The 22060-nt window shown below is 38.4% G+C and overlaps 5 protein-coding genes and 1 long non-coding RNA gene across 14 annotated transcripts; 4 read left to right on the forward strand and 2 right to left on the reverse strand.

The window, feature by feature from the left end:
* Positions 1–1423: 1423 nt before the first annotated feature.
* Positions 1424–3388, reverse strand: LOC135435425 (uncharacterized). Of its 3 annotated transcripts, none has more exons than XR_010437372.1 (5): positions 3193–3388; positions 2627–3122; positions 2349–2522; positions 1638–1785; positions 1424–1579 (listed from the first exon to the last, which is right to left on the reverse strand). It is a non-coding gene; the product is annotated as an uncharacterized LOC135435425 (long non-coding RNA). The 3 variants fall into 3 exon arrangements; XR_010437371.1 differs by having other exon boundaries at positions 2349–2540; positions 3193–3386; XR_010437373.1 differs by lacking the exons at positions 1424–1579; positions 1638–1785 and adding an exon at positions 1821–1941 and having other exon boundaries at positions 2349–2540.
* On the forward strand, positions 2134–4757 carry GNBP2 (Gram-negative bacteria binding protein 2). Of its 2 annotated transcripts, none has more exons than XM_064692470.1 (4): positions 2134–2351; positions 2413–3150; positions 3209–3265; positions 4187–4757. In XM_064692470.1, exons 1-4 carry the CDS (start codon positions 2219–2221, stop codon positions 4642–4644), a joined length of 1386 nt encoding a protein of 461 aa, XP_064548540.1. In that variant the 5' UTR covers positions 2134–2218; the 3' UTR covers positions 4645–4757. The 2 variants fall into 2 exon arrangements, with proteins under 2 accessions (XP_064548540.1, XP_064548539.1); XM_064692469.1 differs by having other exon boundaries at positions 2135–2351; positions 2404–3150.
* Positions 4758–5106: 349 nt separating this feature from the next.
* ssp2 (short spindle 2) lies at positions 5107–14216 on the forward strand. Of its 5 annotated transcripts, none has more exons than XM_064692443.1 (7): positions 5107–5231; positions 5440–5549; positions 5632–5750; positions 8449–8525; positions 10732–13122; positions 13179–13340; positions 13400–14216. In XM_064692443.1, exons 2-7 carry the CDS (start codon positions 5503–5505, stop codon positions 13601–13603), a joined length of 3000 nt encoding a protein of 999 aa, XP_064548513.1. In that variant the 5' UTR covers positions 5107–5231; positions 5440–5502; the 3' UTR covers positions 13604–14216. The 5 variants fall into 5 exon arrangements, with proteins under 5 accessions (XP_064548513.1, XP_064548517.1, XP_064548516.1 ...); XM_064692447.1 differs by having other exon boundaries at positions 13182–13340; XM_064692446.1 differs by having other exon boundaries at positions 5632–5744; positions 8446–8525.
* On the forward strand, positions 6248–8520 carry Nxf3 (Nuclear export factor 3). The gene has a single exon (XM_064692449.1). The coding sequence runs from the start codon at positions 6488–6490 to the stop codon at positions 8318–8320; it is 1833 nt and encodes a 610-aa protein (XP_064548519.1). The 5' UTR covers positions 6248–6487; the 3' UTR covers positions 8321–8520.
* A 2486-nt stretch (positions 14217–16702) lies between the features above and the next one.
* NUCB1 (Nucleobindin 1) lies at positions 16703–18962 on the reverse strand. Of its 2 annotated transcripts, XM_064692462.1 has the most exons (4): positions 18581–18962; positions 17863–18510; positions 17237–17780; positions 16703–17170 (listed from the first exon to the last, which is right to left on the reverse strand). In XM_064692462.1, the coding sequence occupies exons 1-4, from the start codon at positions 18821–18823 to the stop codon at positions 16938–16940; spliced, it is 1668 nt and encodes a 555-aa protein (XP_064548532.1). In that variant the 5' UTR covers positions 18824–18962; the 3' UTR covers positions 16703–16937. The 2 variants fall into 2 exon arrangements, with proteins under 2 accessions (XP_064548532.1, XP_064548530.1); XM_064692460.1 differs by having other exon boundaries at positions 16703–17780; positions 18581–18961.
* Positions 18963–20812: 1850 nt separating this feature from the next.
* On the forward strand, positions 20813–22027 carry LOC135435421 (CDAN1-interacting nuclease 1). Its single transcript, XM_064692467.1, has 3 exons — positions 20813–21120; positions 21186–21674; positions 21734–22027. Exons 1-3 carry the CDS (start codon positions 20861–20863, stop codon positions 21909–21911), a joined length of 927 nt encoding a protein of 308 aa, XP_064548537.1. The 5' UTR covers positions 20813–20860; the 3' UTR covers positions 21912–22027.
* The last annotated feature ends 33 nt before the right edge of the window (positions 22028–22060 follow it).

Genomic DNA, 22060 nt, shown 5'->3' on the forward strand with positions numbered 1-22060 from the left:
CCATTTTCAATAGGTTTAGGTAGACACTTGTAGACATTTGCCTTACGGGTTTGCAAGTAAAGCTCGTAAATGCTGTTTTTGATGAACATAATATTTTCCTATACTGAGACCGATTCTTCCTATAGAGCTATATCATTTGGCTCATATATCAGCAGAATAGTTTTAATAGTAAGCGCCGGGGGTTGGTCAATATATCTTGAAAAAAAAAGTTTTACTCGCAAGAACTGAATGCTCCTCCGATTGTTCCTATGGCAGCAACATGAAACATGCATGCAACAGAGAGTCGGACCTATGCAAAATTTTAAGACTATAGCTATGCTACTGAAAGACGAGTTCTCATAAAAACAGTCAGACGGACAGATGGACATGGCTATATCAACTCGACTGTTGATGCTGATCTTGAAAATATATAACAAATGGGGTCGGTAATTTCTCCTTCTTTCCGTTACACATTTCATGATAAATTTATAATATCCTATCCGAAACCGCGATTACATCGACTGGTATTTCGCATAAAGACTCATTAAGTTGATTTAATTTGAAAATGCATACGTATTTATACAAATTATACATGCCTACTATACTAACATACTTACAATCAGCAGCTTACAGGAAAAAGCTTCGTAAAAGAGCAGCCAACATGATCCCACGTTTTCTTAAATAACTTCTGTGTTTCTTAACAGACCTCGACATTTTTATGGAAACGGGGCAATATATCGATCATTTACAGCAACACCGAAAGCCGTCACTACAGCAACCAATATACTGTTTCGTACTCTTGCAGAGGGTATTATAATCGTTCCACAAGAGGTAGGTGGGGGTGACTTAATCAATTATGTCAATTCATGATAGCCATTTGTTGCAGGCAGTACATGAAGTATCTCACATCGGCGGCATCAAAATATACTGCACTAGAATAATCGATCCAAAAAGTCTGTTTGCACATATTATTCATCATGATTCATCATGAATTTGGGTTTTTCAAGTTTTTTTGACCAAACTTGTCATTTATGAGCTTCACTGTGCTCCTAAATTATAGGAAACATATTTTTTAAAATTTGATCATACACATAATATATATAAACTATCGATAGAAAACTATTTTTTTCTTCAACTCCCATGAAGCATACCATATTGTATGCTTAGTGATTGCATTGGCGTTATTAGACTTGCTTGTTGAGTACGAATCAGACAGTTTTATGACAATCAAACAATAAATAAATAAACAGCCCAACTAAATATTCATTCACACGGCTTCAAAATGGGCGCATCTCAAAATTGAATGCCTCACATTTGACCTATGTATGTATGTAACTCTTATAGACAGAATATAGTTTGACAAAACATAGTTCCTTTTTATTATACATTCAAAAACTCTGCAGGATGCCTGATTGTAAATGTTAATGTTAAGTTCTTAAATATTATTAGTTTTTTTTTAACTTCAGCAAATGTCCAATAGCATAACAGTAATCTTTGGGTAATTATAATATAATACATTTATAACTCAAAATTCTTACATATTGGGTTCTTATTCAGGATAATTTAGTTTTATAATGGCCACCAGCATCCCATCAATTCGCTGGAAGACACTTGAGAGTCAAATTAATGAAAATTCTATAAACAAATATGTTAGTTACCTTACAATACAATAAGTTATTGTGTGATGCATTCATGTCCGGTTGTGTCTTCCTTTTTTTTGAAAAATAGTCCTTCTAATTGTAGACTATCCTTTGCTATCGAGCGCTCTTTTTGTTTCAGACAGTATATGTCGGAGCCGGCAGGATTCTACAGACGTCATGGAAATGATCGGCGAATAAACAAAATATTTTTTGTTTGTTAAAATATCTTTACTAAGCTCGGCATCTATTATTTTCAGTATGCTCCTAACATATATAGCTGCCATACTTTTCTCACATCTCTTCAAAATCGTGAGCCGTATTTCTGGAAAATTATTAAAACTTTAGTTAGCGAAATGTAGCCCCTCTTGCTTTTATTCAATTCAATCGTTCACTCCGTTCTCTCATATTATAAATAATATTATAAGATTTGTTTTACTCAAGGAAAGCTTTACGATTAGTAACTAAAAAGCTTTTTTAGCTGTTAAGCTTCCACCAAATGCAACTTGACGGGTTTGCAACAGTTGAGGCGCCAAGTTTCCCAGAACGATACGTATTAAAAAAAAATCGTGTAATATTAGCATAATAAATAAAACTGCGTCATGATCTGCCAACTTTTTCTAAGCTTCTCCTTTGCGTGGCTTCTTTTGAAATGCACACAAAACTTGGCATATGAAATACCTAGCGTGGACATGGAAATGTTGAATGAACGCGGTTTTGAGGTTTCCATACCTGGTATGTGGTGCGACTAACTTCAAGGTCACCATTGTGATGATAATGATTATAGATGAGCCAGGCATGCAACGCGTTTTTTATATGCTGCAAGTGGATTCCAGATGTCCGGCTCTAATGGACTACATAACGCAAGCCACCAATGGGAGCTGGACTAGCAAACAAAGCATTAGCCTGCAAAACAACGATAAACTACAAATCTCTATATTGGTGCAATATAATGATTTAATATATGAGAAGAGCGAGACGCGGGTAATACTCAACACTCGGCTGCTTACCACACAACAAAGCATCTCGCGGAACATCAGCAATCGCAGCAGCGCGGAAGAGTGCCAGGTAAATCTCAGTTCAGAAAAACCGCGGAAGCATTGCAAGCCAGCCAGCAGCATTGTGAGCAATAGTCAAGGCACATGTCAGGGCGAGCTGCTCTTTGAGGACAACTTTAGTGGCGCACAACTGAATCGCAGCGTTTGGACGCATGACATACGTCAGCGCATGTACCATGTGGAAGAGGAGCTGGTGGCATTTGATGACTCGCCGCGCTATTCGTATGTGCGGGAGGGACACCTACATATTGTGCCAATGGTAGCCAACGAAGTCACACAGGGCGTCTACCAGCTAGGCGATCGCTGTACAGCTGTTGACAATCCGGAGCTCGAGTGCAGCATTGCCAAGGGTAGCTTCTATAAAATCAAGCCTCCTGTATATTCGGCTCAACTACATACACGCCAGACCTTTAGCTTTAAATATGGCAAAATTGTGGTGCGTGCCAAGCTGCCAAAAGGCGATTGGTTATTTCCATGTAAGTGGTTTGACTTTAACAAGGTAGCACAAAGCTTATTACCAATAACAATCCACAGATGTGATGCTGCAACCAGTCTCGACACACGCGGAAACCCATTATGCCAATCAACTTCGTAAGTAACGGTATTTTGGCTATAACTAGTTCTTAATACCATATTATATATAGTAGTGCTCCGGTTTCCACCTTAGGTTTGCATTTTGCGTGTTTATCGATAGCCCGCGAATTCATTTTAAAATACATACTCCCGTTTTCGCATAATATGAGAAAATTATTCTTTCGGACAGGCGAAAATGAAGTGTTGTTGTTCTGCCAATTGTTTTTAAAGCTTACGTTTTTATGATAGGACATCAAAATAATACTTAGTGAAAAAATTACCCGTATTGAAAACGAAGGAGAATTTTGTTTTTCGAAATCCAGCAACACGTTTCGAAAACGGAATCGAGCGAGACTTGCGCAAACGAAAACTGGAGTACCGCTGATAAAATTGATTCGAATAATTTTATATATGCACAGCTTACATTTACATACTTGCCATTTTGTGATTTCACTAGCCTTGTTCCTTATCGGTGACATGTGAGGAAAAAATATCGCTTGCATTTAATAAACAATTTTCGGCTTGTTGCACAAATTCTTCTACCACAAGTTGAAATTGGCCTCGTAGTAGGGGACTAGTTTAATTGATTATTTTTGATAGTTTTTCATCTTTCAATGTTAAAAAATGTACAATGATTACAATTTCTAATGGCATTTCAAAATTAACCTTTTTTTCTATCAGCTGTTTGTGTTATTGAAACTTTTAATTTTTTCATAATGTCAACAAATAAATTATCATTAAAAGAAAATGTAAGAATTTTTGATCAGGCTCCCACATTATAGCTTTTGCAAATTTAAAGATCAGAGGCAATAAATTTCAAGCGACTTAACTTAGGTAATAATGTTAAATAATGGGGGAATACAGGGCATAAAATAATGTCTTTTTATTTTAAAACTAAAAGTGAAAATGATAAATGATATGTAATCTAATCAATTTCAGGCATTGCTTATGCTCGTGGTAACGCTCACTTGCGCAGCACTAAGCAGGAAGACATATCGGGTAATCGGTTATATGGTGGCATGATCGTTTGGCAAGAAGATCGGCCGGTGCAATTTATTAAGGAACGATTAAATACAAAGCACTATGGTGATGACTTCCACAATTACACAATGGTCTGGCAACGGGATAAGCTAACACTAATGGTGGACGATGAGATTTACGGAGAGATCTACGATGGCTTGCCATTTTTTAATGAGAAGTGTTTCATAATTTTTGGCGTTACAGTGGGCGGATTTCTTAATTTCGATGATAATATTTTAATGAACGATGTAAAGCCATACAAGAATCAACAGCCGCGTGCCGCCCTTTCGTTTTGGCAAAGTCGTGATACCTGGGCTTCCACTTGGGGAAAAAGCAGCGCGATGATTATCGATTATGTGCGTGTTTATGCCGATTAGAAGCCATACAGTTCTTGTTTGGTTGCTTAATTTATTTTTATTTAAATCGTTAAGAACATAACCATATTTCGAAAAATTAAATTTAAAATTATCCTGCTTAACAAAAATTTTTTTCCAGAGAAAAATTTGTGAGATTGCCAGTTATGTTTTTCATTTTTATTAAATTAAATTTTAATATATGTATTTTTAAATTTTAAAAAGAAATAACTGGCAATTTAACAAATTTTGCATGTAAATATAATATATTATATAAATATATCTAAATAATATTCATTTGAAGCTGATCCAAAAATATGTGTTTTAATATGTGGATTTTTCAAAATGAAACATATACCTCGTAATTTTTACGTATAGCTTCAAATATAAATTTGAGATCGATCGCACAAAATCTGATCTTTAGCAATCGTTAGACCTGGTTAGTAAATGTAAACTAGTTCACGAACCTACTGGTTCCATAAACTACAACTCAATATATTTGAGTGTTTATTGCATCCCTGCTTTTTATCGCTGATTCCGTCTATGTCGATGTTTCGCTAAAGAATGTCCGTGCTCTGCTCTGTACGGCTGCCCATTAATTTGTTAATACGGTGAATATAATATATAAGTATGATTTAAAACGATTACACTACATAGCTATGAATGTTAGGCACAAAAGAAAGCAACAATGTAAACAAAACATTTGATTGGTATATTTTTGTTTGTGACGTCTGCGTGTACAGCGAAACTAAGGCCGAAGCAAAGGAATTTTTCTATTCGCTTATAACCAACGAGAGTAAATATTTTGCTTGCTTTCAGCGCATAGATTGAAGATACTTACTTAGTTTAAGCCAAAAGTTTATACTTTCACATCAGCAGGACATGGATATACTGGATATCGACGAAGCATTAAAGGATGATTCATACATGTATGTAGTAACATTTCCAATTGCTTTTGCCGTTGGTTCATATGCTAAAAATACTTAAGGCCTGTTTCCTTTGAAATGACAGTTTTCTGGCAGATAAAACGCACGATGATATCTCAAACATTCTTCAGCAGTGGAAAACAAATAATCAACAGCAGTCGCAGATGCAGACGCAACTGCATTTGCAGCCAAACAATGAACAAGGTAGGTACATGCATCATACATGTATGCCAGTCATAGGTCATATAAACACAGACACATAAATGCAGACCATGTTTTGCCTTTGGAGCTTTCTAAAACATATTCACATGTGGGTTAAATAGACGGCAACAACGTTGATTGCTTTTCTGGTGAGTGTAGGCGGGCAAGCCGCTTACTGACCCGTACCCTTGGGTACTACTTGTTTGTTTTACCCATATTTGGCCAATGTTATTGTAGACAGGAATTAACGCTCGTTAATATCTACAGTAACTAATAAAACAGTTATGCGTGGTTTTATTATGGCCATGGTTTAAATTGATTTTCAGCCGACAATAAGCTATATAAATATATTGGGCATATTAAACAATTAAACATATAGTTTTGCCAATTCATTCGATAACTTATAATCTGAAAAATGTGTTTAAATGAAAAATGAGAAAAATTGGAGTATCCCTAAGCAGTCGCCTATTTAAAGGCATGTTGTACTATATAAACTCTCCCAGAAAAGTTTATTTTTAGTATAGGTCATGTATATATTCAATTTTTGATTGGCACTTAACATTTTCCGTTTTGTAAAATTTTGCATAATGCGATAAGTGTGAATGGCATTTGCTAGTTTAAAAGCAATTTTTAAAGGCGCGCAGTTAGCCAACACTGTTCAGATGTCAACGTCGTGTAACTGTAAAATTCTGCCAATAGCGAAAAAGTGGCATTTTTAGTTTCATATCGGAGTTCTCAAAATGAGTGTGTTTCGAAAGACTAAGGAAAACGCCATTAGAAATGGTCGTCGGATCAACATGAAAATACGAACGCCAGTAAATATATTAAAAGCTAGCAACAGAAACCTCGGAAGCAGCACATTCAAGGAATACGTTGGCGTGTGGATTGGCGATCTAACTCCCGTTCATTTGTGCAAAGTGCTGGATAAATACGTGCAGGAGCACGGTGCAACACCTAAAATGATAAATGTCACTGGCTGGTTTACAGTGACTATATCCAATTGCATGGAATTGCCAGATAGCTCCATTATGCTGGCTTTGAAATACGCCATGATGCCACTAAAAGTGCAGCTGTATGATTTCAAACGCAGCCACGGCGGTAACTGTGGCCAATTCCTGGTAGATAATGTCCTGATGGCCAATCGTTTGAAGCGACTCAGCGGCAAAGTCTCTGTGCTGTACAGTAGCCAACTTATCAATATAATTGTGGAACAGGGTCTGCCTTCAAATATGTTAACGACGTCGCAATTTACGCCCGAACTACTAGTCGCCATTAGGACGGCGCTTTTTGCCTGTTATGAAGCTGATAGTGAGACTCTGAATCTGTCGCGTTTTCATGCTGTCGCTGAGCTAGAGGGTCACTTTTGTGCACTGCATGCCTTGCTAATGCTGCAGCGAGTGCTGCTTATGATATCCCAACAGTTTCCGCAGTTGCGGATTCTCCAATTACGTGACAATTTTTTGTGCACACTGCGCGCCTTTAATGGGATTTCACGTGCTGATATGCCTGCGCTGCAAATGCTGGATGTAAGCGCTAATCAAATTCAGGGCTTAATGGAGCTTAAGAATTTACGAAACATAGATTTGCAGACTTTGAAGATTGCAGACAATCCGCTAGCCAAATACGATCCGTGGCAGTTGAGCGCAATGTTGCCACAAGGGGTGCACATCTCTGGCTACAGCCAAAAGCTACAATCTCAAAAATTGATGAGAGCGCCATCCCCATCAGCACAAGGTGCTTATAGCATTAATATTGAAGGTTTCGCGTTTTGCGCTGGGTTCGCCAAATTCTACTATAACATATTTGATGAAATTAGCTGTCGTCCGGAGCTAGACATTTATTATGATGCCAAGGCCCTGTTCTCGTTTTCCGCGCCTAGGGAGCTGACGCAGTCCTTGCAGTGCAACAGCTGTTATAAACTGTTCAATCGAAATCACCTGCACTTGCGGTCATCATTTGCACTCTGTGGCAAATTACGTTTCGGCGTAAAGAATGTGGTCCAAACCATTTGCAAACTTCCCGAGATGCAGACAAGCATCGATGAAGCGCGGCTGGAGGTACACATTTACAACAATAAATTGCGCGCCTTTACATTAACCGGTAGCTGCAGTGAGCTGACAACCAACAACGATTGGCAAAGGCGCATATATTCGCGAAGTTTTGTAATGCGCCCAGGTGTGCCGCCAAGATGGGTTATTACCAACGATATGCTGAACATCACATTGGGTGCCAAACAAGAAGTCAGGCGCAAGCAAATTATGGTAGCTCCCCAGGCCATAGCAGCTCCATTAGCCAGCCAACATAAGCAAGCCCATGACAAGTCCTGCAACATTGATGACCAATTAGAAGAAATTAGCAATGACATGCCAAAACTGGCTATCGAGCCCAAAAAATCATTTAAAACTAAAGCTGTGCTGCCGAGTTTTGAAGAGATGCCTCAGTTTGCGACACAGGCTTCTGTTGTTGCGCACGGTAAGCTAGAGCAGGAAGTCGATGATACGCTCTTGTGCTCCGACGATGAAATGTTGCTGGTCATCAACGAGGATGTGCTTTTGGATGTCGGCGACTTTTGAATGTTTTATACACATGCATAGTTTTTAAGAAAAAACTACTATACTCACATACACACCCAGCACAACCATTTTTTTTTATGAATTAATTAGTTAAAACTAATATATATGTATATATATTATATGTCAAGCATACAAACTTAATTCGAAGACGTTTACGCGACCCAAACGCAGATCACAGGCGGCGGCAAATCTGGAAACACAATTCGTAAGTCAAACTTCATTTTAAATATATATTATTAGAAAGAACAATCGTCTTCGGAGTACCGAAGGAGATATTAACTATAGACAAGCCATATCCGATAAGTATAAAGAGCCGAGACCTTCGTCTATTTGGCATTAATTAGTCTGAGTTTAAAATCTGTCTTTTGTTTTACTAAAAATCTATCTCATTCTGCAGGAATATAGCAGATAAGTGCATTTGGCCTGATCTTTAATGTGGAAGCCATAATACATAATAGTAAAAATTGTAATTTATAAATATAGCAAAAGCTAGAGAATATTGAGTTTCATAGTTGTAGATGTCCGAATGTTAAAAAGTTAGTCGATGATTTGATTGGAGGTCATTATTAGATTTTTTAATTTGTTGTATGATCAGTATTATATTAGTTTAATTTATGCACACAGGGTATTTATGGGAATTAACAGAAAGTTAAAAAGCACAAAAAATTCTGTAATGGAAAGACATAGCTTCAATCGGCAGCTAATTTGTAAATTAAGATGATTCGATTGGAGGTCAGCTGCAGATGGGATGTTTCAGAGATTAAGTAGCTTCTGGCTTCTCAGATAATCTATGCTTGCCATAATCGGAAGCTAGGTAGTGACCGGTGCGTGTTCTAGCCATGCGCCCGCTATCCCTTCTCAAGATACATCGGTTGTGTTTTCATTCCTTTCTCTTGTAGATCTTTCTCTACATGGCTGCTGCTGACCGTTTTAATATGTTGATAGCTGCATTATTTTTTTTTTCATGCAAATCTAAGAATATTTAATGTTATTCAGTTGAACATTCTCAGCAATTTGAAAGTTTTGATCATGAAGGTTTTGAATGATTCGGGAACACTATCTGGTATAGGATACAGTCTCATTAACTGTGCACGAGCAAATCTAGGGTCGTTAGTTGAAATAAAACATATTTTTTTCGGTGTCCCGAACTCTATGTAGTATATTCCCTTATCAAGTGTGCGCAAAAGCCTGGAAAAATGCATATTTTCATTGAGATCTGTCAATTCAGGTGCACGTGGTCGTGGTGGAGGGGCCCCCATGTCTGAAGAGCAATCCGGTAGATATTTTGAAGGTGTTCCCTCATTCTGCTCCTTCTTATCTTGTACTTGAATCATAGGAACTGAACATAGTTTTTCCCCAATCTGTATATTATGAGGGTTCCCTCCATCTTTAATGAATTTAATTAGACTCTTTAATTGTTGTCGGATTGAAAATGCTTGAAAATCATTTAGTCTGCTTTGAAGCAAGAATATAAAATGTCTTTCTAAAGCAGACATAACTGGTGGTAATGCAGTCGACATTAGTGCGCGATACACTCAAGTCCTCTTCTATGGGAATTTTATATGAAGAACCAGCGGGGTTGTCCTCAGGTAGATTACAACTTTGAAGATCCCGTGCAGAAGTAATATCAGGACGGTTTGATGTCATCTTCAAATGTGGCAATCCAGCAATGAGATATTCCTTGTCTTTGTCTGATATAACGTACAACTTCCTTAATGATGTTTTAGCGTGATCTGAAACTACAGAAGATTATTTAACTCTGAATTAAAATTAATTTTTAATCAATTTATATATTTTCCTTGTCTTTGTCTGATATAAAGTACAACTTCCTTAATGATGTTTTAGCGTGATCTGAAATTACAGAAGATTATTTAACTCTGATTTAAAATTAATTTTTAATCAATTGATATTAATTATTCATATTAAAATTTCATTATTTTTGTTTTCTAAGATTACCCGGTCTTAACTTGTTTCTGCTGATAGCAAAACGCGGAAATTAAATTTACATTTCTATAGCTGGTGTCACCAAATTAGTCATGATTACTTCTGATAACCTGCTCTTGACTCTTTGAGTCACCATCCTTATAATGAAAACAGTCTTTTTCGCTAATTTATTTGTTAATACACTACACAGTACTGTGCATTCAGTTAATCTTAGGTGCAATATTCTTGCCAGTTATGTAATAATATAGGAATTTTAAAAATTATCTTTTTCATACTGTAGCATCTTAATATATATAGAAACAGTTAAAGATGCCAAGAAGGCTATATCGATTAAGCTTGTCGCCCTAATTTAGAATACATGTCTGGTTGGAGATTCTGTCTCCAATGTGTTAAAAATTTCGTTAGTTCTGTTAGAGTATATAAAGTGGCTTATAAATCGATACGTTTTCTTTATTTTTTTCTTGCAGACGCATGCTTCCCAAACACAAAATAATACATCGCCCACGACAAATTCAGGATCGCTGATGCTTAGTCTAGAAATTGGAGGACTTGTAACCAACATGCATAAATCCTTTCTGCAGGACACTTCTCCACCATCGTCCATCTGTACATCTATAAGCAACGGATGCATGAATAGTTCACTTATCAGCTCCGCTGACTTCACAAATCTCAACTTTCTGCAATCGATCAACAGTCTGGAACCAACGGAGTCGGATCCTGCAGATCATAATCTGACAACGGCGGCAACGCTGATCAATGAGGGAGGCTACACGCTGAGCGACATGATAAGGGACCGCAAAGTTCTCGAATCGCTGAGCATGTCCGGTGATGGCACGTTAATTAAGGATTCGCATATTGGCCAGATCGATGACATATCATTGACGACGCTAAGCAAAACTGCATCCGGTTGCAGCACAATGGATAACAGCACAGACAGCGTGTCCATGCCAAATGAAATCCAGGTGCAAGCACAAGCACCAGCACATCCCCAGTCGCAGTTGTGCACAACTATGGTGTTGAGTGAGGAGATGATTGGCGATACCACATTCAGTTTGGTAGACAGTTTGACATCACGTACTACTACAGAATCGATGTGTGAAGGGGAGACAAATTCCACGTTTAAACGGCCAACGGCCATAAGCACTGCAGTGTTAAATGAGACACAGCTCCTTGCGGGGCGACAGATTAACAGCACCTTCACTGAAAACTGTCATACGCCCGAGGCAGCCCGCTGTGATACACCTGAGAATCTTGAAAACAAATTGTCATCTGTCCAGATGCAATCCACACCCCTGACCACAGCAAGTAGCCGTTCTCAATACAATAGCAACAATAATAACAATAACAATAAGCCGTTAAGCTATACGCCTACACTGAAAGGCCGTGACGAAATAATAAACATATCTCCGATTGTGGGCAGCACTACGCCTCACAAAAGCCGACAACAGCTCAACCATACCTATGAACCACCAACAGCAATATTGAAGGATCTTCAGCTTGAGGTGGCGCCTGGCGGCTTTGACAGCCAACAGTTTGTGGTAAATACAATGCAGTTGCTTGAGCAAATCGAACAGCCTACCTTAGATGAAACCTACAACAAGTCTGAAGATCATAGGCAGATGCAGTGCGTTATGGATCTGGCCGAGGCTGAGGTGGAGCTGCTTGCTCAACAGGGTGATGAAGAGCAATTTGAGAATATGCTGGCCGAGCTTGGAAAAGTAAATATTCTTAATGCAGAGCAGCTAAAAATGCAAAAATCACTGGACAGTATAAAGCGTCGTTTTCACAAAGATGAGGAGTCTCACATTCAGCCTGAGCAGCAGCAGCAACAGATAGAGGATGTACAGCATATTACGCCCCCATCTTCGCAGTCACAATTAACAAGTAGTCATAGTCAATCTTCCAGCAGCAGTGAGCGACTCCTCAGCCGACGTAGTCGCCTCTACGACGATGTCAATTTAAGCGCAATGCATAACAGCGATGCCAGCAACGCCAGTTGTAATTCCACTTCGTTCATTGTTCATCGACGCGAAGAGGAGCCAGCCAAGATAGCCGAGGTCTACACCACTCTACATGAGACTGACAAGCAGCAGGCGGACATGGAAGTGGAAAATCAGGAGGCTGTAGACTCCAAGTCTTCCAGCTACAAGGTCACAAGTCGACGTAATAGAGATCGAGAGCGGTTCAAGACTATCAAAATAACTAAGGAAATGCGCGCACGCGACGAGGAGCTGGGAAACATTGTTGTGCCTTGTATTGATGATGAAGAGCCGCAGAATGGCCCTTTGGATACAGTTAAACCTGATGATCGACAGGAGTCATTTCATAGACGTCTTTCACGACTCGATCAGACATCTCTCAGCAACATAAACGATGTGGAGAACAATACCGTTTCTGGCAGCAATTACTTGACTTACAAGAAGCCAAAGGAGAAATCATGGCTGATGCATCAACAGCAGCAGCAGCCCCAGCCATCATCAGCCGAATCCGGACAGAATGCACGGCCACAGCCACGTTCGCTATCTCGACCGCGCTATATCAGCGGCTTGCAAAAGCTCAGTACTGTGAGTAAAGCAACTTCCGCTGGCGCTGGTCTGAATGCAACAGCATTAGAAAACCCAAAAGCAACAACGACGGAATCTGTTCCAAAATCTAGTGACTTTGGAGGGCTAAAAAGTCCAATGGGCATTAAGTCGAAGTCATTTCACAATTTGTCGTCCAACATTAGCGGCTGTGTGAGTGCTGGCGGTACTGTAGATGCGTTGACGCCTCGACCTAGTTTGGGTGGCGCCTTGCGACGACCCAGCGTCCAAGTAAGCAAGCTGACAAATCTGTTTCGAGCAACGCAACAGCATGAGGTATGTAAAATAAGAAACAATTAATTTTAAAACAAGTAGTTACAGACTTCATTCAGCAGGATGGATCTTCCGTATTCAAAGTGCCCAAGTTAGTAAGTGGATTGCGTGCACCGGCGAATGCAGGTGTTAAGCGAACTGTGGGCAATGGACTCGCCCGTCCTTCGTCCGGATATTATAGTCTGAGCGTGAAAGCAGCTGGGGAATCTGAAACACCAGAGGTGATTTGACAGTTAAAATCAACATAAGTCTTTCAATATTAATATATTATTGGTTACAGAGCCTGTCTTCTGCATCGTCGCGTGGCAGCCTGTATGGAAAGGACACGAAACCAAATGACCCTTTTGATACACAGGGGCTTAGCTTGAAACTCACACAGGTGACAACCGGTGCAACGGGCATACCAAAGCCATCGGGTCTGCGGCAACCGACACAAATGAAACGCAGTGGATTGCCGCGACCATCTAGCATACTAAGGCGTTGACCCACATGACAAGCACAACGACCACTCGACCAGAAGACTAATATAGAAGATATGACCATAGAAAACAGAAAAGTGCTTCGTTTATCCAATTTTGTTTCTTTACTCGCTTTGTTATATGCGTTTCTTATCTCCAACTACCTTTCTATAAAGAATTTGTTGCCGTACTGTCCATTCGATTTCAGATTTAGCATTTATTTTATGCATTAGTTGAAAGCATTTCCATTTAGTTGAAAGCAAACTCGACTTATGTAAACGCGAAGCCCAATACCGAATTAAAAACACACACTATGCCTTAACGAAAATCGGAGATAACTCCATGTGAATCGTATAGTAATGAAACGAAAACTATTGCTGTATATTTTTGTAAAACATGCAAAAATAAATATATCAACGTTAATTGTTGTAGTTGAGCGCTGCAAATAAGGAAATCGAATAATAAAATTATATATAAATATAAATACATTTATCATTAACTGAACCGTATGATTATATCCCTCTCCCTGCTCAGTGGCTAGACCACAAAAACAAACAACAGAAATGTAATATCTACATGATAAGCCTATTAACTATAATAAAACCTGTTACCAGTCTAAATACATTTATAACATTTAAATTATGTAAACTCTATCACTATATATAAAACTGTTTGTCCTGACTGACTGACTGATTGGTGATCAACGCAGAGCCCAAACCGTAAGAGCTTGGAAGCTGAAATTTTCACTGTAGTTACCTTATGTGATGTAGGTGCACGTTAAACGGTTCTTTGGGAAATTCCACCCGCAAGTGTGGAAAAATTCCTAAAAACGTTTGTATGAAACTTTTTTTTACCATCCGATCGGCCACAAAGTCATTTTCAAAAATGTTTGTTCAAATTTATTTGAGGGGTATCTCACACTTCACGAAAAAACCATTCTTTCTTGGTGGAAATGGGGGCCAAAGATTTTGTGGGTGACGTTTGGCGCTCAAATTCATATCCAAGGATTTTTCGCAAAATCAAAGCATCCGCAGTGGAAAGTGCGGTTCAACATTTTTTATGTGGGGGTTTTAAGTTTTGTCCGATTTGCTTCAAACTTATTTTCAAAGCTCTATATAAGAGTTTAATGAATACGTGTGTTAACGATTTGTGAAATTCCACCCGCAACAGTGGTTAATTGGCGGAAGACGATTGTATGAAAGTTATTTGTTTACCGTCCGATCACTTTCAAAATAATTTTCAAAGCTTTTTGAGAAAATTTATTTTATACGTGCCACGGGCAAGGTCGGGTTATACCCGCTAGCAATAGCATATATGAATGGATCAAAGATCCATACATTTAATTTTATATTGATTTTGAATGGATCGTATATTTAACAACCAGTCAGCAACATTTAAACACGAGACAAACAATTTTTTGATTGCTCTTTGAGTTTTGTAAAATATTAAATTTTCGACGGATCGTTAAAAGGCTCTAGATACCTTAAAAGAACGGTGATAATGCAATACTGTTTTGATCGTTTGGCCCTATGAGAATGAAATGATTCGAATCTAATCAACTACGGCATATGTAAGCTTTAAAACCAGAAGCAGTATCACCATACACAGATATTTTATATACAGATACATATATACACAGATATTTAAAAAAATATAATTTTTTTTTTTTCACTTACTGATTTGCCTTCCGAATATGAACTATTTATCAATGTTGCGGATGCTTAGCAAACCTTTTTGAGAGAGCTTGAGTTTAAACTGAGTGAAGCTTGAGCTGTGCCAGCAATTATGCGTCGGATTGTGCTCCGATGGGAATATTGACAGTGCCGTGGTTTTTAGGGTGAACTGTTTATGTCTAACAAAAGGGGACAGTTTGATCTTAACCAATGCCATTGTTATCATCAGGCTATATGTTTATAATATTTTGTGTTTATATGTCACTATAGACATAAATATGAAATATGATAACAATATGATATTAGTGTCCTATTAAGTGCAAACCAAATATTAACCTGCGCTCACTTTTAGTGTTTATACTTTTTTGTTGGTCTTTACGATCAATATACACCTTAAGCCGTCCAGCTCGAAATTCCCCGACATATGTAATTATGATAATCTCTTCGAAGAATTCGCATTGCGAGATTTTTATAAAATCTAATCTCTATTTGAAGCGCTTGTGTAATTTGAAACATTATTTTTTTACCGTGCCATAAATATAACCTATTCAGTGTATTTTTGTTAGTTTTTAATTACAATAATCGATTATTTTTTAACTAATTTAAAAAAAAAATATTTTCTTAAACGAATTAACTTAGTTATTATCATATTGAAGCGTTGATATTATGTGAAGCAAGTGTAGTAGGTACCTGAAAATTTGAAACGGTTTAGACTCTTCATAAAGTCATGTCCATCCCATTCCCGAGTGCTGACGGGCGTTTTTGCAAATTTCCCCAGTCTTAGGTGGAACTGCAGCCCCTAAGCCCCTAAGTCCGCACAGCGTGCGATTCAGTAAACAATTATCTTTGGGGGCAGGTGGTTGAGAGGTCCTCAGACCTCGAAGCAGGATCAGTAGGTTATTAAGCGTGATGACGCATCCATCGTGATCACTCAGTGTTTCGGCAAAACGGATTCTGGCGCTCAGCTCAAATACTAGAATCTAGTACCGTTTGATAAGACATAGAATAGCAAAAAGATGCTTTTTAAGGCCCTAATCGCCAGCGAATTAGATAATCCGAGGCATTGAAGATCGTCAAAGTGACATCAAAATTACTGTCAAAGATCTTTGTGAAATTTCATTTCGGACGCTTTTCACGATATCCACCGCTATTGGAAAGAAAATGCGGGAGAAAGGTTCAATAAACGATGGTTTCTTTTTCGGGTTCAAGATTCCAACATTTGGTTCTGTATTCGATGGAAATTAAACAAATTTCAAATAGGACTTTTAGCACAAGACCACGGGGAAGCCGGATAATACCCGCTAGCTTCATTATTATTAAATTTGTTGGGCGATATAACTACTTCCTGACACCGCAAATCGATTTCTCAATATTCACAGATTTAGCCGAAAAATCCGATTAAATTGACCTTTTTTATGTACGAGACCTAAACTAAACAATTACCAAACATAATTAAATGTATTCGATTTTTTTATTTGTTGTATGATCCGTAATTTATATTAGTTTGAATTATGTACACAGGGTATTTATGGGAATTAACAAAAAGTATAAAAGCATAAAAAATGCTGTAATGGAAAGACAAAGCTGCAATCGGCAGCTAATTTGTAAATTGAGATACATAAATATTTGCTTTGCATATTTAATTACCGAGAATTTAGCAGAAAATGCGACAACGGGAATGTTGTGGTTAATGTTGCAGTTTTTGTTGTTCTGGCTTTTGTTGTTGTTTAGAAGGATCATGCTGAAGCACCTGGTCCTTAGATTGCTGTTGCTGTTGCTGAACTGGTAGCTGTTGGTTTTGCTGAGGCAAAGGCGACTGATTGTTGATTTGCTGTTGCGCTTGTTGCTGGGCGGGCTGCTGTTGCTGTGGCGCAGGCACTTGCCCTGGTTGGACAGCCGGTTGCACAGGCTGATATACAGGTTGCTGTTGATGTTGCGCAGGCACTTGCCCTGGTTGGACAGCCGGTTGCACAGGCTGATAAACAGGCTGCTGTTGTGAAGGTTGCTGTTGGCTGGGTTGCTGATAGATTAGCGGCTGCTGTTGCTGCTGATACGCTGGCTGGTGTTCTGGTATCTGTCCAGCATGCTGATATACTTGATTGGGATTCAATTGAACGGGCTGTGGCTGTCCATACTGCTGCTGTTGATATTGTTGGCCATGATTCTGTTGCTGTTGGGCATATTGTTGTTGCTGATGTTCATACTGTTGCTGCTGCTGCGCGTGCAACTGATTTGGTTGCTGGTAATGTAATTGAGCACCTTGGGATGGCGCGTGATAGGTTACACCACTTGGTGGTGGCACTGCGTAATAGCCTTGAGGCATATTGGGATGTGGGGGAAGTTGACCTTGAGCAATCATGCGCTGTACTTCCTCCTGACGTCGTCGTTCAAACTCCAAATACTCCTCATGTGAAAACTGCGGTTGTTGATCAATAGTTTCCCACTCGGGATCCTTTTGGAACTCCTCTTTTGCGGTTTGCTGCATGAACTCATCTATACTGATAAGGCCATCATGATTAGTGTCCGTTTCCTAGTTTTTAGATGTATATAAGGATTTAACATGCGTTTTAAAACGCCAAACATTTTTTATAATATACAAAATATAAGCTTACCTGAAAATAATGTTCCCGCATGCGCTCCATTTCTTCGGCCCGCTCGCGCATATCATCCTCGGGCAAATTGCTTTGGTAGACTTTGTCTAACTCCTTTACGAAAAGTGCCTTAACCTCGGCCTCGTCCCAAAAGCCGTTGCTATCAACGTCATGAATGGAGAAAAATGTTTTTGGATTAAAATCGTCTTTGTCCATGTGATCTTGTTTCTCCCAGACTTCTTCCAGTTGGGCTTTGTTGCCTGGATGATGCACTTTCTCGTGCTGTTTGTGTTTTTGTTCCTTTTCCTTTAATTCTTCTTCGAATTTCTTGCGAGACGCCTCATCCATTTCTTTTTTTTGGGCCTCCCGCTCAAATTCCTTTTGCATTTCATATTCTTTGAACTCGCCGCGTCGCTTTCGATCCGCTTCAGCCAAATCGTCAGACGTTTTTTGTATAAGCTTTCGCAAATCTTCGATTTCGAAAGTATGCTCATTGCCATGATCCAAATGCTGTGGTACTTTCAAATGTTTGCGATCAATGTCATTGCTAAGCTCAAACTCTTGGTTGGCCAATTCACGCAAACGCTCCAACTCACGTCGTTTTATCTCGTCTAGCTTTGTGCGCACATGATGATTCACATAGTCCAGTTCTTGAGCGATTTTTCCACTCTAGATTATTTGGAATTATTTCATAGAGAGGGTAATTACCGAAACAGCTGTCATTCACAGCAAAACTTACACGTATATCGGCCTCAGGTGCTTTGTCCAGCTTCTTCCTAAACTCTGGATCGGCTTCGAGTGCCTCTACCACCTCGCGCAAATAACGCTCATATTCCAGCGCAGCCTCTACGTCCGCCGGGCCAGGAGTACTGCTTGCTTCCTTGGCCTTATCCTCCTTTTTGTTCTGCGTGACAGGCAAAGCTACAACTAAAGATGCAGCTAGAACCAGCGCCAGCACGACTTTTGCCAGGGTACGTTTCATAATTACACGTGTTGCAAGTCTCTACTTCTAAATGCTTTTCAATGAAGAAAAACAATTGTGTAAATAACTTTACAAAATAAGTGTATTCTGACGTGTCTGTCTCGAAAGATCCGTGCCTTGGTATTGTTTTGTCACTGAGTGTTACCAGATGGCTTTACTAGTTTTAAGGTTTTTACTGGCACTGCATCCAAAAGTATCGATAAGACTCAAAAGGTGTTTTACACTATGGAAGCATTTACTTTTACATCCAAACAGCTGTTGAAAGACAAATCAAAGTGAATTATATGAATACATATTAAGCTCGAAAGTTGTGCTATTTAACGAATGAAATTGATATTGATCATTTGCAATTAATAATATTCTTATTTATTATTATTATTATTATTAAACCTTTGCGGACTGTATTATAATATCATCATGAAATGTGTAACGCATAGCTGGAGACATCTCCGACCCAATAAAGTATATATTCTTAATCAGCAGCAACTGCCGGTTATATAGCCATGTTCGTTTGTCCATCTGTCTGCTTCGATGCGTTGATTTCTTAGGTTTATGGCTTTCGTCATAAAACTTTGGATATGTCGGTCATTTTGATGCAGAAAGTACACATATGTACTGGATCGGACCACTATATCATATAGCTGCCATAGGAACGATCATTCGAAAATTGATTTCTATTGTTTATCAAGCTTTTTTGTCCAAGCTCGTCATTAAGTAGTTTCACTATGCTCCTTACAAACAGACGAAATTTGATATCATATAGCTGTCATTGATCGGTCGAAAAGTAGGTTCTGATATGAAACGTTTTTTTTTATCAAGATATCTTGACCGATGATCATTTTAAGTACTATTATGATTCAAGAAAAATTAAAAATTTTGCTGTTTATCAATTGCGACATTTTAGATAGAAACTATGCTGTTAAAATATGTGGAAAGCCTTATAAATCGATCTCACCGCAAGTGAATTGTACGCCCTTGCCCAATGCAGTCAATAAGTGACACATCCAGTTAAACGTCTTAATTTTTTAATATATACAAGTAATTCAAATGAATCTTTTCTCGCTCACTGCTGTATAAAATTGTTTAACACTAAATCCGAGCAGTGGTTCAGTTCCCGTTGGAAGTATTAGTTTGATGGACATATTGAATGAACAACATGAGGTGTGTTTACTTTTAATTATTTTTCTCAAAAACTGGCTGATCAACTCGTTTAGAATTAATGCCCAAGGCTTCCTAAAATATGTATCTTTAAATAGGTATAGCGTGTAATTGGGGTCATTATCCATGAGAAAATTAATCTTCAAGAACAACGTTTTTCTTACGGTCATTATGTATGGGGCTGGCAACGAGTTTGCTGCACTATTGTTCAAACATCTCAAAAACGTATAGATAAATTTAAAATTTTTTTCAAAATTGGTTAGGGCAAACTATTAGTTTTAATCATATTAATGTATATGTGATATTTGGATTCGAATTAAGTTATTTAACTATTGGTGAAAACCTAATTTTTCGACGCTTTGGTTTTCCCATATTATAAGCTGACATTCATAAACAAATACAATGAATTTTTAAATGAATGATTTCGGCCCCGGAATCAAATTAAAAAATCGACGGTAAGTGACCGAAATTTTTCTAAAAAAAAACCTCCGTATAAAACTAATGTTAAAGAACGGTTAAAAAATAAATAAATAAATTAGAGTAGAGTATATTTAGCGCCATTACCCCTGAGATAGGATAAAGGATAATTTTTTATTTCAAAATATCTTATGAACATATTTTTCAATTTGGATCAAACTTTCTAGGATACGTATAAATACAAATACTGTCCATAAAAAAGCCGAAATTCATAAATTAAATCAACGATGAGTGACCGATGTTTCTTTGACGCACATGATTCGTGTTGCCCTGGTTGGAACAATTGTCCAAATAGAACCAGTTCAATTTAATGAGCAACTGTTTTTTGTTTACTTCTAATGAAACACAGTCCTGTGCTATCAGCTGATAAGAATAATAGACAAAGATTTAAAATTTGAAATAATGGCAAACAGCGCAGCTGCAGCTGACAGTGCTGCAATCAAGAAAAAGGTGCTGAGCAGTGGAGAATATTCACGCATTTGCCAATTTATCAATGAGTTTAGCGGCGGCTTGCCGATGGATTGCGAGTTGGAAATGGTAAATCGAGTTTTCACTGACGTTGAGCCATTAGCCCTGATCTGCATATTGCAAACAGAGTTATTTAACATTGCGCGGGGTCAGCATTGGCGGCACGAAACCCGCTCCAAAAAGCTGTTAAAAACGTACGTAAAAATATGTTTATTGTTTTGACGGCTATTCATAATCTTCTAAACTTCATCACGTTTAGCTATGAAGATCAGTGCCATTTGTACAATGATAATACTCTTGTGATTCGCATTGCATGTGCGGAGAACATGAGTCCCATTGCGCTATGTCGGCTGCTTCTGCAAGAGAAATACGAACTGAAGCAAAGACCTCTAATTTCCCGATTGCTAAAGCACCCTCATTTAATTAATGATTCACGCCTGGCCGCCAACGTACAACAGTGTTTATACAGCGACAATCAGGAGGGGCCTATCACGGACCTACGACGACGGATAATTGGCGAAGAGTACGAATTGAAGCTGAAACGACTGGCTAAAGAAGCGGGCATATATTTCTATGATGAGCAAGATTTGCGACGTATGGGATATGACAAGACCCCCGATATCAAGTTGATATTACCATTTATCTACAAGGGGCTTGTAGTAAATTGGATAGAGAGCAAGGCAAATTTCGGTGATCCCAAGAGCCACAAATGGAACATTCAGCAGCAACTGCTGAGCTACTGCAACCGGTAAGTGCATGGTTTTGCCAGCTCAACCGCACTTTATACATTAATTTACTTCTTTTCAGCTTTGGACCTGGCATCATTATCTATTGGTTTGGCTATCACGAAGAAACCCCGCAGCTGCCGGATAATAATATTGGTATAACAGTGTTGGCAGATTTTCCAGCGCGCGAAGATTTAGTTTTTATGCAGTTGCCAGAGTTGACGCCTGCTGCGAGCAACACAGACATTTCTGTGGGTTAGCCTTTGAAATATTCCATTTAACCCCTTGACATACTGTTATTTAACAGTATTTATTTTTGTATTTATAAATTCTCATTTACATAAATTCTTTTTGATTTTTACAAAGTACAAAAACACATTCCTTTTTTTTTTTTGCATATATGTATAAA

Source organism: Drosophila montana, unplaced genomic scaffold, assembly GCF_035044405.1.
Source record: "Drosophila montana isolate Dmon_TW-CO22-7 unplaced genomic scaffold, ASM3504440v1 contig_3615_1, whole genome shotgun sequence".
NCBI classification, from domain to species: Eukaryota; Metazoa; Arthropoda; class Insecta; order Diptera; family Drosophilidae; genus Drosophila; species Drosophila montana.

Excerpts from the sequence above, each read along its gene's own strand:
- GNBP2 (XM_064692469.1), top strand. The coding sequence starts at position 2,219 with ATGATCTGCCAACTTTTTCTAAGCTTCTCCTTTGCGTGGCTTCTTTTG. Across the intron at positions 2,352-2,403 it reads TTTTGAGGTTTCCATACCTG|ATGAGCCAGGCATGCAACGC; the intron begins GTATGTGGTGCG and ends TAATGATTATAG. Across the intron at positions 3,266-4,186 it reads CCATTATGCCAATCAACTTC|GCATTGCTTATGCTCGTGGT; the intron begins GTAAGTAACGGT and ends AATCAATTTCAG.
- ssp2 (XM_064692443.1), top strand. The coding sequence starts at position 5,503 with ATGGATATACTGGATATCGACGAAGCATTAAAGGATGATTCATACAT. Across the intron at positions 8,526-10,731 it reads CAAATCTGGAAACACAATTC|ACGCATGCTTCCCAAACACA; the intron begins GTAAGTCAAACT and ends TTTTTCTTGCAG. Across the intron at positions 13,123-13,178 it reads GAGCAACGCAACAGCATGAG|CAGGATGGATCTTCCGTATT; the intron begins GTATGTAAAATA and ends GACTTCATTCAG.
- LOC135435421 (XM_064692467.1), top strand. The coding sequence starts at position 20,861 with ATGGCAAACAGCGCAGCTGCAGCTGACAGTGCTGCAATCAAGAAAAAG. Across the intron at positions 21,121-21,185 it reads TCCAAAAAGCTGTTAAAAAC|CTATGAAGATCAGTGCCATT; the intron begins GTACGTAAAAAT and ends CATCACGTTTAG. Across the intron at positions 21,675-21,733 it reads CTGCTGAGCTACTGCAACCG|CTTTGGACCTGGCATCATTA; the intron begins GTAAGTGCATGG and ends ACTTCTTTTCAG.
- NUCB1 (XM_064692460.1), bottom strand. The coding sequence starts at position 18,823 with ATGAAACGTACCCTGGCAAAAGTCGTGCTGGCGCTGGTTCTAGCTGCA. Across the intron at positions 18,511-18,580 it reads CACCTGAGGCCGATATACGT|AGTGGAAAAATCGCTCAAGA; the intron begins GTAAGTTTTGCT and ends CAAATAATCTAG. Across the intron at positions 17,781-17,862 it reads TGCGGGAACATTATTTTCAG|GAAACGGACACTAATCATGA; the intron begins GTAAGCTTATAT and ends TCTAAAAACTAG.
- Nxf3 (XM_064692449.1), top strand. The coding sequence starts at position 6,488 with ATGAGTGTGTTTCGAAAGACTAAGGAAAACGCCATTAGAAATGGTCGT.